At 22.2% G+C, this 14314-nt stretch overlaps 3 protein-coding genes across 3 annotated transcripts; 2 read left to right on the forward strand and 1 right to left on the reverse strand.

Moving 5' to 3' along the window:
• Nucleotides 1-288: 288 nt before the first annotated feature.
• On the forward strand, nt 289-2390 carry Vha26 (V-type proton ATPase subunit Vha26). Its single transcript, XM_017900148.1, has 5 exons — nt 289-437; nt 1088-1263; nt 1410-1578; nt 1733-1916; nt 2010-2390. The coding sequence occupies exons 1-5, from the start codon at nt 405-407 to the stop codon at nt 2126-2128; spliced, it is 681 nt and encodes a 226-aa protein (XP_017755637.1). The 5' UTR covers nt 289-404; the 3' UTR covers nt 2129-2390.
• Nucleotides 2391-3300: 910 nt separating this feature from the next.
• Pex13 (peroxisomal biogenesis factor 13) lies at nt 3301-5495 on the reverse strand. The gene is made up of 5 exons (XM_017900105.1): nt 5261-5495; nt 4659-4922; nt 4145-4392; nt 3759-3938; nt 3301-3650 (listed from the first exon to the last, which is right to left on the reverse strand). The coding sequence occupies exons 1-5, from the start codon at nt 5326-5328 to the stop codon at nt 3301-3303; spliced, it is 1110 nt and encodes a 369-aa protein (XP_017755594.1). The 5' UTR covers nt 5329-5495.
• Nucleotides 5496-5861: 366 nt separating this feature from the next.
• Nucleotides 5862-8667, forward strand: LOC108547584 (CAAX prenyl protease 1 homolog). The gene is made up of 6 exons (XM_017900165.1): nt 5862-6048; nt 7005-7151; nt 7250-7453; nt 7530-8042; nt 8113-8256; nt 8449-8667. The coding sequence occupies exons 1-6, from the start codon at nt 5947-5949 to the stop codon at nt 8665-8667; spliced, it is 1329 nt and encodes a 442-aa protein (XP_017755654.1). The 5' UTR covers nt 5862-5946.
• The last annotated feature ends 5647 nt before the right edge of the window (nt 8668-14314 follow it).

Raw genomic sequence — 14314 nt, forward strand, 5'->3', positions numbered from 1 at the left:
ATTAAATGTAGTTATATTTTTATAATACTATGACAATTTAATTAAAAAAAAAAGGGTTTAGATATTAATGCAACCATTATCTGTAATAGTATATACTCAACCTATATATTTATATTATATTAAAATCACTAATTTTATTATAATTGAATATTTGTCTGTATCAATATTTTAAAACAAAATTAGTAAATTTTTATTTATTTTAGGAATACATCCTGTATATATTTCAACCTAATATATCAACTTTACGAACACATTACCTGTGTGTCATATGATCGTCACTAACTGGAGACACTTTCATCAGTAGGCGTTGACTCGTTGAAAAATTCGATTAAGAATTTGAACACTCAAAAAGTAATTACGGAAATTGTTACTATTAAGACATTGGCAAATCTTTAAACTTCAAAATGGCATTAAGCGATGCAGATGTACAAAAGCAGGTATAAAATCATTTGAATTGAGATATTCACAAATTTCCATTGAACATTGATTTTAAGTTATTTTTGCATCTTCTATATATTATCACTTGGATGAAATATTTGATTTTAATTCTTGTTCTTATCAAACTTTTATTTTTATGTTTTCTCTTTTTTACAATGAACGTAATTACGAGTCAATTTAAATAAACAATTTAGTCAAATTAAACTTTAATATAAATTTATATTTATAAATTCATATAAAGTTATTTTAATTATTTTTGTTTAAATGACCATAATTTAAGTAAAATTTCTTATATCAATTTGTTCTTTAATTGTTCGAAATATTTATTAAAAAAGTTGTTAATATTTAAAGTAAAATATTTTTTAGTTTAAAATTAATTGTTCAACTTTTATTCTGTAACATTAAATACTTGGAATTAATAATATATAATGAAATAAAATTATAAAAAGATATATAATATATTTATTGATCATTGTTGAATTAATTTTATTCAAAGCTAAATAAATTATTAGTCTTTAAATATTAATTTTTTGGAAATTAAAATTTTTTTTTTATTTTTAATTGGTTAGTGATAAAAAGTATTTTTTTCATTAAATTCAATTTTAATATCCAGTATTAATGTATATTTTTACAATTTTTATCTTTCTAGATTAATCATATGATGGCATTCATTGACCAAGAAGCCAATGAAAAAGCAGAAGAAATTGATGCCAAAGCAGAAGAAGAATTCAATATTGAAAAAGGTCGTTTAGTTCAACAACAAAGACTTAAAATTATGGAATATTATGAAAAGAAAGAAAAACAAGTAGAACTTCAAAAAAAAATGTATGCATTATTAAGAAAAAATACTATTATTCTAAATATTAGTCTAAAAATAATTTTTAGTGTTATGCTAATGATTATATAATATATTATAATGTTAAAAGAGTAACTACATTTTACTTAATTGATTCAATTTTTCTTATTTTTAGTCAATCATCCAACATGTTGAATCAGGCACGTTTAAAAGTTCTGAAAGTTAGAGAAGATCATGTGCGCAATGTACTTGATGAAGCTAGAAAAAGATTAGGAGAAGTGACAAAAGATACTTCACGATATAAAGAAATTTTAAAATTATTGATTGTACAAGGATTATGCCAGGTACAGGATTTTTTTAATTTTAAAATAATTAAATTTATATCCAAAATATTTAATTATATTTTTAATCATTTTTCTTACTTTTTGTAAAAGTAAGTGAATTTTACAGAATGAATTTACATAATAAAATGTATTTTTGTATATTTTTAATTTATAGTTAACTGAAAGCCATGTTACTATTCGTATACGTCAAGTAGATATTCCTCTAGTAGAATCACTTTTTGATTCTATTCAAGATGCTTATAAATACATAACAAAAAAAGATGTTATAATTAAAATTGATCAAGATAATTTTCTTCCTTCTACTAGTTATGGTGGTGTTGATTTACTTGCCGCAAAGGGTACGTATGACATATATATTTCTTAATGAACTATATTATGTTCTATATATTATACATAATTAAATTAAATTATTGACATCAATTTCTTTTTAGGACGTATAAAAGTTAGCAATACTTTGGAAACAAGATTAGAATTAATAGCACAGCAATTAGTGCCAGATATACGTTCTGCTCTATTTGGAGGCAATCCTAATCGCAAGTTTATTGATTAAACAAATTCCTCTCACATTTTCTTTTTCTCTTCTTTTCATTCTAATCACCTTTTTAACAAAACATTCCCTTCCTTAGGACACTAAATTAATTAAGAATTTGTTGTGTAGAACGTAGAATCTGTTATTGAAATTGTTGAAAAGAGAGAGAAAGTGAAATTGTAAATTATATAAATATATATACACATCATACATAACACACACACGCACACACACACGTGTATGTGTGTGCGTGTATGTGTGTGTACGTACAAACGCGTGCAACACATGCATTCAATATACATATATCTATAAAAGTATTTTATGTGAAAACGATTGTAAATTTTTTTAAAAATGTTCCTCAAAAATCAATGTCCATTCTTTTATTTTAATTAAGTTAATTTCTATTAGAATTTCGAAAATTTTACCTACCATGGTAAGTATAATTACTATCTCAAAAACTGAAAATCTTTGAAGATGATAGTAGATCATACTTTTTTAGATAATTAAGTTTTTTAGATAATTAAATTAAGTTTTTTTCCAAGTAGGCTTCGCTTTTTTTTCATTAATATTTAAAATATAACAAACAAACAAACATTTTTTTTTTTTGTATGTTCACTTTATTATAAACAAAATTAAAAGTAACAAATTTTTATAAAAGTTAAACAATAGAATACATTGAATATCAGAACTGTTAATATTAGAAATTGCTGCACATGTGTATATAGTATAAATACTGCATAGTATTATATACCATACACTAATAATCCCATTTATTACACCCATAAAGAAGAAGAAATAATTAAATTTTAATTTTACAATTGAGATAAATTTCAAATATTATACATTTTACTTTACATAAAATTTTTATTTGTCAAAATCTGATTATTTCAAAGTCCAAATTTTATATTACATATATCAGAAATTATTATTTTTACATTTTTAATATTCTATTTATGTTAGAAATAGAATTTCACATTTTATACTATAAGATCGTAAAACTTTGATTAAAGATGAATTTTTATAAATTAGCGTCAATTTCTCTTTTTTATATATATTACATATATTTAATTGTAAGATAAATTTTTGTATTTTTGAAAATAGGTTTTAGTAAATATAAAATTTTATTGGATGCAAATCCTATTACACTATTAAAAATATTAAAACATTCAATAAGATTATCTAAATCAATTTATCTAAGTTTCATTTTCACTTCTTATAGTTTCTGAGTCTTTTTTATTATTATTAGGATTTTCACTTGTAGAAGGTTTCTCTTCATTTAGTGGGATTATTTCGTTATTTTTCTTAATTTTTTTCAATTGTCCTATAACTTTAAGATAATTATAAGGAATAAGACCAACATTTACACTATTAGTAGCTTTACACCATCCTGGCAAATTTTTTGGTTGTAAAGATCTAGGTGCAAGGTAAACCTTTTGACCAGCTTTAACACTGAGTTCATCATTATTGGTTGCAATAAAATCATAGAGCACTGTTGCAATATATGTTGGTTCTTCACTCTGATGCCATTCTTTTGTATCTTTCTCTAAAAGTTACATTCTTATTTAGTCAATGCATTTCATAATATATAAAATTTAACTATTTAATATTTATTAAAAGTATAAATATTTTAATCTATTTTATATTTTAATACCTTTCATTTGCATGTTTTTAATGCTATCTGCAATTTTATGAATCATATAAGGTACTACAAAAAGTACACTTAATATTAAAAATCTAGACCAAAAAGAAGAATTATGAATACTTTCACTTCCAACTTTTGCTAATGACTTATCCCATAACTCTTCATTTATTGAATTCTGATTTTCAAAACCTAAAAAAAGAATTTAATATATTATTGTAATGTAAGAATATAAAATTGTAAAGTTATCTTATGTACAATAAATTATTAAGTAGGACACATATATCTTATATACAATGTTAAGTAGAATATTATTAGTATATTATCTTACCAAATTAATAACAATTCTAAAAGTTCTTATAAAAATTCTAAGTTTCTGTAATATTAATAGATCTTACCAATAGTATTTATAATTTTTCTATATAACCATTTTAAAAATCTAATCAAAGCAAAAGTGCTAAATAGCTGATTTATAGTGGAGCGTAATTTTCCAACACTTTCTGCAACGCTTAATATTGCTCTAAATGAATTTGTTAAAGCAAAGTATGTAGATTCTAGGAGCATTGTCATGGATGAAAATGTTTGCAGAATTGTTTCTATTAATTGAAAAGTTGGTCTGGTACTTTCTTCAACATACTGGAAAAACCTATTAAAAAATCCACTGATTAAAATTTAATCAACATATAATATATGTTTAATTTATTTTCACATCTAATAATTATAAAAATTATTAATTTTAAAACTCATAAATTACATCTCAAAACTTTAGATTCTAAAAACTTTCTATAATTAGGAATTTAGTTATAGAATTGATGCAAAAAATATATTTTTGGACATTAATTATGATCAAAACAGACATAGCAATTATAGAATTACTATAAAAAAATAACATTTTTAAGGACAGAAGTTTACCTATTTTCTGTATCACCACTGTGTCCACCAATTATCCCATAGTTGTAATTAGAATATGGACCATACGAACTAAACCCCCCATATCCATTAAATCCTCTATATTGATTACTATAACCAAATCCATATCCACCACAATAATTAGATCCAAATGGCCTGTTGTCATTAAATCCAGAATAATTTTGAACTGGTTGACGTGGAGGCACTGGCGGAGGATTTAACGATTGAGTAGTTGAAGAAGGAAATGGTGATGGTGCATTTGATATACTGCAACAAAATTATGTTATTTACAAGCAATATATTGATAATAAACCATATTAAGTAAAAGATAATTATTTGAATTATTATTTAAATATTAAAAATTGTTTTTAAATTACAAATAAGAATGATTTAAAAAAAATAAGAATAGGACTGTTATTTTATTAATTTTTTATTGTTTAAAATGAAATGACTTTCATTATTCCATTTAAATGAGATACTATTTATATCTTATCAATACAAATCACATATATCAAAATTATGTATATCTTTTTTAATCATATATCAAATTTTTAAATACAAGTTTATAATATTAGATTCAATAAATTTTTAAATATAACCAATACCTGGTTATGATGTTAGGTACATTTTTTAATTGATTTACATTAATTCCATTCGTTCTTTCAGGCGCCATACTTTGCAATAATTTACTTATCGTTTTTTCTCCATGAAATTCGCTGTACAAAGTTCATAACCTTTCTACATATGCAAACAGGTTAATTTATCCTTAATGCAGAAATCCACATATAGTTTTTTAACAATTCTATTGCTTCTATTGTAAGACTTCAGACACGTTTTCAAATTAATTTCTTTTATAGTAACATTTCATTATTAAGATATAGTTACTAGTAATTTTGTATTTATTATTTTTTTAATTTTTTAACGTCTTTTATTTTAGTACTTTTATTATTTAATATACATAAAATTCAAATGTATATTCAATCTTTATGTTACCTTAATACTTAAAATTTATAATATTTAAAAATATATTTTTGGCATCAAAAATTTTTAATATTAATTTTAATATAGTATAATAAAATAAATATTAATACGAATATATTAATAAAAATTAAAAATCAATATATTATTTTGTTTTGTGGTTCAGAATATATTGTTCAAAGCACATGTAATTTCGTGGTTCCAAAAATTACAGCATATGGCGTCGTAGTAATCTCAGCTGCACCTAACTTTATTTTAGTAAACCAGTAATAGAGTACAAAAATAAAAATCTTTATTCATTAAACACGAAATAATGTCTAGTTTTGTAGAATTTATTAAGGAAAATATATTGTATGAAATTTTAGCCGTATCATGGCTTTTATTTTTTTGGAGATTATATTTAAATCTTCGTCAGGTAAATATTATAAATTTTGTTTAACCATTAGCAACCTAAATTTTCTAAAAAGTAATTTTACTTTAATATGTAGTTCTTTATTACACAAATTAATTAATATTACATTAACCTTAATATTAAATTCTTATAAATTAATCTTTTTTATTTTAAAGTTTCTTAATTTTACAGAATGGTCCATCCTACTTTTTCACCTTATATGTCTCATTTGTTTTAAAAATATTAAAAAATGTTTTAATTACAAGTTAAATGGTTTTCAGGAAAATATAATTTGATATGATTAGTTCTTTCGTAGGTGATTGCAGAAAGGACATACAAAGATCAGCAATATTTTTTTAAATGGAATCATATATTTTTTTATACATTAATTGATGCAGTTTGTCATTCTTAATAAAAAAATATTAACCTAATAATATAAACAAAAGAAATTAGTTTGGGACATATTTACATTTACTAATTATTTGTACTTGCCATTTATGAGATGAGGTATTAAAAACTCAAAGAAGTTGTTTGGAATTGACTATTGTTAACTTTAATATATCTCAAAGGACAAAAAAATAATTTCTCTGTATTTTTGTGTAACTTAGCTCAGAGTAAACTGATAATAAGTGATGAACAAAAGCGATTATTAAATGTAAGTGTTTTAAAGTAATGACTTGTTAGTATTAATAGACTAATACTTTTCTTGCAGAGAATGATCAGCTATATCAATTAATGTATTAAAAAACATATGACCCTATTTAAATGCAGGTAATCTTTATATATCCTCTCCGTAATGATCTATAAAAAGGATAATTATATCAAATATACTATATATAAAACCAAATATTTATAAACATTTTTTATTTAATATTGTAATAAGTTGAAAAAATTATACTTTTGATTTATAATTTTGTTATTATTACTGAAATTAAATTAAAAAACACAATACTCTCATCAATATAAATTTGTGTTTTTAGAGAGCTTTTATGATGCATTTGAACAATTATCCTAAATCTGTTGAAGATTTAATGACAAAAGATATTTATGAGAAAGCACACAGTTATTTATTAGATAAATTAAATTTTGCTAATTTCAAAGATATATGTTCTGAACTTTTTACAACGGTATGGAATTTTTATTTACTCATGTGTATAAATTACATTATATTGCTTAAGAATAAATGATGGTTTTTACAATATTTTAAGCATTTGTATATTTATAGGTTTTTTTGTTAACTTTATCTTATCATCGATTTTGGCTATGGAGTATTGATGTGGTAAAATATTTTGGCTTTGATAGTACAAATGAAATTCTCCTAAGTGGTGTTTGTATGATGCTTATGAATACTTTTCATGAAATAATATTTTTACCATTTAAGATTTACTTCACATTTGTTGTGGAACAAAAACACGGATTTAATAAAGAAGTAAGGAAATACAAATTTTACTTGTAATATTATAAAACTGCTTTTCACTTTATTAATTTAATGTTATTAATTTTAGACACCATTATTCTTTGTCAAAGATCAAATTCTTAAATACATTGTACGTGAAATAATTACAGTGCCTCTTCTATGTGCTATACTGTGGATTATAAAGAATATGGGAGACTATTGTTTTCTTTATCTGTGGATATTTTTAATAATTGCTACTCTCTTCTTTATGATTATTTATCCACATGTAATTGCTCCACTCTTTGATAAATATACGCCTCTTCCAAATGGAGATTTGAAAACAAAAATTGAAGCATTAGCAGCATCAATTAACTATCCACTTTGTAAAATATTTATTGTTGAAAACTCAAAAAGATCTTCACACAGCAATGCATATTTATATGGCTTTTACAAATATAAAAGGATCGTTCTATATGATACTTTAGTGAAAGAATACTGTAAACCAGCAGAAGGTGAAACAGAAGCAAAAGGATGTACTACAGAGGAGGTATTATCAGTATTGGCACATGAATTAGGACATTGGAAATATAGTCACACATTAAAACTGTTTATGTTTGGTCAGGTAAATTTTTAACTTGTGTATTTACTAATCATGTTGTTTTACTTTCAAATTTATAAAAATATTTTTTCAGCTGCATTTGTTAATGAATATGTATGTATATTCAAAACTCATGAATTTTAAACCTATTTTTGAGGCTTTTGGATTTATGGATACACAACCTACATTTATAGGATTTATTATTATTACTATATATATTACAAGTCTTCCAAATGTAGTAAGTTTAATTTATTGTTTTCATGACTAGATCTTCATATGACCTTTCTAATAATCATAAAGAATGAAATTTTATAATATCATATTTTATATGATATGAAGATTATTTTGTACTGTTAATATTTAATTTATATATACTTTATAAAATAGCTGCATTTAAAATAATATAACTTTTTTTTTACTATTTTTTCAGTTACTACAATTTATAACAACTGCGATTAATAGAAAATTTGAATTTGAAGCAGATAAATTCACAAAAGTTTTGGGACATTCACAAGCACTAAAAAGCTCTTTAATTAAGCTAGAAAAGGATAATCTTTCTTATCCTCTTTATGATAAGTTATATTCTAGTTATAATCATAGCCATCCTCAAATACTTGAAAGACTTGAAGCTGTCGATAAAGAAGATTAATTGTAATCATTGTTTAACATTATTCATAACATTTTAATTCATCATAACGATGATTATGAAATGGTTATATTATGTAGTATAGTCATAAGATGACATAGTTGATAGTATAGTATAATCATATAAATTTTACAATTTGTAATTTATGTATAATTTACTATTTAAATAATGGTAAAAGATATGATTTATAACTAAACATTACAGGATTAATTTAATTTATTGCACACTTATGATACATTTAAAAATCACAAATCAAATTAAAATAGTTAAAATCTTTTGATTATATATACAATGAAAATTATTAATTTACCGAAGTAATATAAAAAAGTAAAAGTCAATTATTTGTTAAATAAAAATTTTATTTTACCGAATCATAAATAATTATATTGATAAATTTAGTTAAAATAATAAATAATTACTAACAGTAATTTTTAATATAATTTAATTTTTAAAACAATATTACAAAGCATTTTGATTCTGAATACATTACGAAATAACTATTACAAATAGCATTTATCTAAAGCAATGTATGAAATTCTAATTTTCATATATTTTATTTAGATTTTACTTAAGTAATGTATAATTAAAATTTAAATATGTTAAGTTTATTGCATTTTTTTAAGCAATATATTTTAATTTAATATTGTCATATTTTGTAGTAATATTACATGTTATAAAATATATATCTTATAAAATAAAAAGCACATTACTATTCACTAAAATGAAAAAATGCTGAAGTTTATTCAGCATCAGATATATAAAGATTTAACAGTTATCTTTGTTTTGTTTATAGGTTGTAATGCAAAGTCAAAATACCCTTAAAGAAGTATATTATATACATAAATGATGTCATATTTGATACATAGAATTTCTATTAAATTTTATTACTTATTATCATTTTTAGATCTTAAGGCATTTATGAGATATCATTATATATACATTTCCCTGTAACATATAATTTTTATAACAGCAAATTAATACATGTATAAATGGTATTAAATTTTTCTTAAACTCTTATTAAATAATTCTCAGTACTTTAATTATATAGAATACCTTTTTTTTACTTTAACATTTATTGTAAACTTAATATTTCAGAATTTTAATAAAATTTTTAAAGGAACATTTATTACCATATTTTGTGTACACTAAAGTTAAAAGTTCCTTGTAAGAAATGTAAAATTTAAACAAAAAAATTATGATGAAAGATAACAAAAACGAATTGCTCTTTTTTATTATTTATGTTACTTCAATTTTATCTCATTTTTCTATGTAAAAATAATGCAATATTCTATAATTCTAAATTATAAAAAAATGTTTAACATTTAAAAAATTTGTATACAAATTAAAAAAATTAAATAGATTACAAAATAGTGAAAATAAGTTAGATAAATTATTTAACATAGTATGATGTTCATATTGCCATATACATTCATATCTCAATTTTATTAAAATGCTCATGTTTACAATAAATACATAAGATTGAGGAAAAACCACGCAATAGATCCATTTGTTATTTCAAGATGTGTTGTGCCTGAAACAAATAATATTAAAACATATTTAGTTCAAATTATATATCATGTAAATAAAATTATTTTTGCACTTACATTATCAGTTTGAAATAAAAATTGACCTATACATGTTTATATGTATTGAATATTTAATTTGTCATTGACACATTTAATTAAGTATATAAAATTGACAATATATTTATGGTTTTTACTGTACTTGTTATTTATCAACTTATTCTTATTTTAAATAAAATGACAAATTTTAAATATTAATTTTATTTTGGCATAATTGAAGAAAAAGCTTTAATTATAAAAAAAAGTCATAAAATATTTAAGTAACTTATTTTAGTTAGTAACTTTCACATATATTATTCACATATATAATTCAATGCCCATTATCTTTTTACGAGCTGAGTAAAATAATTAAATGTAAATTATAAAATTATCTTTTAGTAATGTTTAATATGTATATGTATGTATAAATTATTTCATAAAATATGGAATTATTAAACAAATTTATTAATTAAAACATTTAAATGAATGAAAAGGTTTTAATAAAATAAGTTTTTAATAATTTATAATTAAAATTGGACGCAGATATTATTTAGTTCATAATATCTTGTGTTATGTAAGTTTTGGTATTATTCGCTGTACTTTTTTGTAAAGAAGTTCACAAGATTTTTATTTTTATTTAAGCAACAAGTCAGTTATATGATGAAATTATATTACTATATAGTAATTTAAATTGTTAGTAATGCCCTAATCATGGTATAATTAGTAGCCATAAAAAACATTAACGACTGTTCAGTTTATATTGAAAATTTGCCATTCTTCAAATATCCAAATCTTACAAAGTATTTTCTACATTGGACCACTTATGAATATTTGATAACTTTTAGATGCTTTGTGCATGAACACGTGAAAATTCGAGGTTACTTTATATATGCAAGAATTCTAAACCTGATATTGACCACGAACTTGACGCATGTGCATACCAAATGTTTTTTCATCGATCGAATCGATGTCAATAACAGGTTATAAAATGCATTATATTTAATTAAAAAAAATTATTTCTACGTTAAACAAAAATTATATATTGCACGAAATCAATCGCGCATAACTTACTTGATGTTTAATTGAGACATTACAAATTATAATACTACTATGATAAAGAACATTAAAAATAGACTTTACAATGATTTATACATTTATAATACTTATTCTGTTCAATCCTGTTATTAGTAATTATTAATGTATATAAATATGTAAACAAATATTTACATAAATGATCAATTACCTGCTCGTGTGAGCAAATTAAACGTGATTTTTATCATTATAGTTCAAATTTTTAACTTTACTAAAACAAAGAAGTGGAATTTTTTATTTAAACTCTACTCCGGAGTGGTGCACGGGCTCTTTCAACTACTTTCAATTTTTAAATATTTCTTTATACTTCAAGAAACTTATAATATTATGATTTGTTAAAAAAAAAAAAACATCCTGAACGAACTTGAATTTATATGAATTTTTGAAGTATGATTTTTAAATATCTTGATGATTTAAAAATTATTAATTTACCACTTATTTATAATTTAATACAAATAAAAATCAATCTGAAATTAAGCAAAATATAATATAAATAATTCTAAATAGAAATGTGCAATATTGCAAACGAAAACAATAGTATTATCTTAAATTCGTCAATTAGTTCTAATTAATTAAAATACATAATTTTGTTCTTTGTTCAAAAATAAATTTCTGTTATATAATGTTTTACTTATATGTAAATATCAATTATATTTATTATTATTGCACATCAGTTATGTATCAAAATTGCATATTTTTTTTTATCTAGCTATTATAATAATGCTGTTAATTATTAAACATGCTATTAACATAATCATACTTACAAAATTAATTAAAAATCATATTGATAAGTAAGATCAATTTAAATACTCAACTTATAATTGAAAAAGATTCATTGGAAAATAAATTAAATCCAATGTTTCTCTTAATTGATTGAAACATTTAAAAATAAAATTTCCGAATTCTTATGGAAAATACTTAATGTTATCTTAAAAAGAATTATTTCGTTTCAATCATCAAGTTTTTCGTAGAACAAATCAACAAATTTCATTCTTTTGTATAGGTTCGTTCAGGAAGAATAATAGTATTTAATATGTATAAATAAATAAATAAATTTATTTATTTATTTATATATATGTATATATATATATGTGTATATATATAAATATAATGAGTTATAAAACACAACAGTACCTTGCACTTGTCGCTCAGTTTGAGCGCAAGCGACCTGGTGGCTGGTGTTCCATCGTCGTGTGGCGACAGAGAGAGAGAGACTCACGCATGTGAACACACGAGTATGAGTACTGAATAAGTATCCAAAGCTGCTCTGAAAAGATTTCATTCCATTCCGAATATCGTCACAAGTGCTTGTTTTATTTTTTACTGGTTTACAAATTTTGTTGTGTCCCACAGAGCAAAATCTACTAATGTCTCCGATTACAGAATATACCCGCTTTAAAGTTTCTTTAATAGATTACTCGATATTCGGAGGAAAAATTTTTCAGATAAAAATTGCACAGTAGAAGAACTGAACGGAGTAATATGTTAATTAAAACGACCTTAAAATTAATTTAAAAACATTTAACGATTTAATGATTGTTCATTTAAAAACAATCATTATGTAAAAATATTTTCTTTAATGCAAATTAAAAAAAAGTGTAAATTTAACTAACCATTAGAATACTTAGTATTAAGTAATAATAATGTCCATTATTTTTATATCATATGTTCTCAGTAAAATAAAAAAGAAAAAAAAAAGAAAAAAACGTCTTTTTCTTACAGTTTATCTATAAACAATTATTTAAGATATTTATTAAAAAATGGAAAGTAGCATTGATAAATAATATTTAATTGTCTTATTTTTTCAATGACGACTCCCAGACATAATCTTTTTAAAACCAATTTTATACAATATTAAATTTATATATGTAATTTTTAATACTTTCTAGGAGAAAATAAAGATAATTCCGGGAGCCAAGCGGATTGAAAGGCTGTAATTCTGCTTATGAAGAAAGACGTTATATAGAAAATATTTATTTTTCGTTTGATTGAGCCGCGCCGAACATCGGCGCTATATATATTCTCGCTTTTCTTCACTTTCTCTCTCTCTTTTTCCTCTTTCATAAACACTTACACACGTGCAAACACTCACTTTGTCACTCTCTACATTCTCTCTCCATTCATACCTATACACATATATATTTATATATATATATAAATATATATTTATATATTCATATGTATATATATAATCTCTCTCTCTATCTATTTAAATATTTGCGATGGTAGAATCTTGTTTATCCGAGTTAGTGGTTATTTGTTTTACCTATTGACTTTTTCCGTTGATTAAACATTTAAGAATTAAAAAAAAATTGTTCTATTTTAATTGAATAAAAATTAAAATAAGTATTGTTAATATAATATTCAAATAAGATAAAAATTTATTTAAATCAACATGAGTATTGAAATCTTTGCTTTACTTTGATTTTAGATTTGTTATTATCTAAATATAATATTGTAAAAATTTAAATATTGAAGTTTGTAAAGATTACGGTTAATCAAGATTCTACTATTAAGATTTATCTATCTATACAGTATGATCAATTTAAATATATATATTTGTTTCTTTGATTATTAGAAATACAAAAAGCATATTTGGAAATAGTTTAGAACAAGATGGAAAACATAACAGCAAAAATGAAGACTTTCCATATGTATATTTTCCATCTTCTTACTTTAATTTATAGACCAATACATCAGATTATTGTACCAGTACTACTAATAAGTACTTATAATTTACAAGTAAATCACATTTACGATTCAAAAGATTCATATCTAATCTATTAAAATTTCTGCAAAGGATATTAAAATATAATTTAATAAAAATATTGAAGTAATTAACAAACTAATTTAAAATTTTTGTTATTAATAGGAAATATCTACTTTCATTATTGTACATTCATTTCTAAATCAACTACTCTTCTTGTATTTCCAAATGCCTAGGAAACAGTTGAACATATATATTTAAATCGAATATATTGTATGTTTGTTCGCTA

This window comes from Eufriesea mexicana, unplaced genomic scaffold, assembly GCF_001483705.2.
Source record: "Eufriesea mexicana isolate 0111107269 unplaced genomic scaffold, ASM148370v2 scaffold1121, whole genome shotgun sequence".
Lineage (NCBI taxonomy): Eukaryota > Metazoa > Arthropoda > Insecta > Hymenoptera > Apidae > Eufriesea > Eufriesea mexicana.

Bases quoted from the DNA above. Each gene is read 5' to 3' on its own strand.
- Vha26 (XM_017900148.1), top strand. From the start codon at position 405: ATGGCATTAAGCGATGCAGATGTACAAAAGCAG. The intron at 438-1,087 runs GTATAAAATCAT...TTATCTTTCTAG, and splicing joins ATGCAGATGTACAAAAGCAG to ATTAATCATATGATGGCATT. The intron at 1,264-1,409 runs GTATGCATTATT...TCTTATTTTTAG, and splicing joins GTAGAACTTCAAAAAAAAAT to TCAATCATCCAACATGTTGA.
- Pex13 (XM_017900105.1), bottom strand. From the start codon at position 5,328: ATGGCGCCTGAAAGAACGAATGGAATTAATGTAAATCAATTAAAAAAT. The intron at 4,923-5,260 runs GTATTGGTTATA...ATTTTGTTGCAG, and splicing joins GTACCTAACATCATAACCAG to TATATCAAATGCACCATCAC. The intron at 4,393-4,658 runs GTAAACTTCTGT...ATTTTTTAATAG, and splicing joins AGTGGTGATACAGAAAATAG to GTTTTTCCAGTATGTTGAAG.
- LOC108547584 (XM_017900165.1), top strand. From the start codon at position 5,947: ATGTCTAGTTTTGTAGAATTTATTAAGGAAAATATATTGTATGAAATT. The intron at 7,152-7,249 runs GTATGGAATTTT...GTATATTTATAG, and splicing joins GTTCTGAACTTTTTACAACG to GTTTTTTTGTTAACTTTATC. The intron at 8,043-8,112 runs GTAAATTTTTAA...ATATTTTTTCAG, and splicing joins AACTGTTTATGTTTGGTCAG to CTGCATTTGTTAATGAATAT.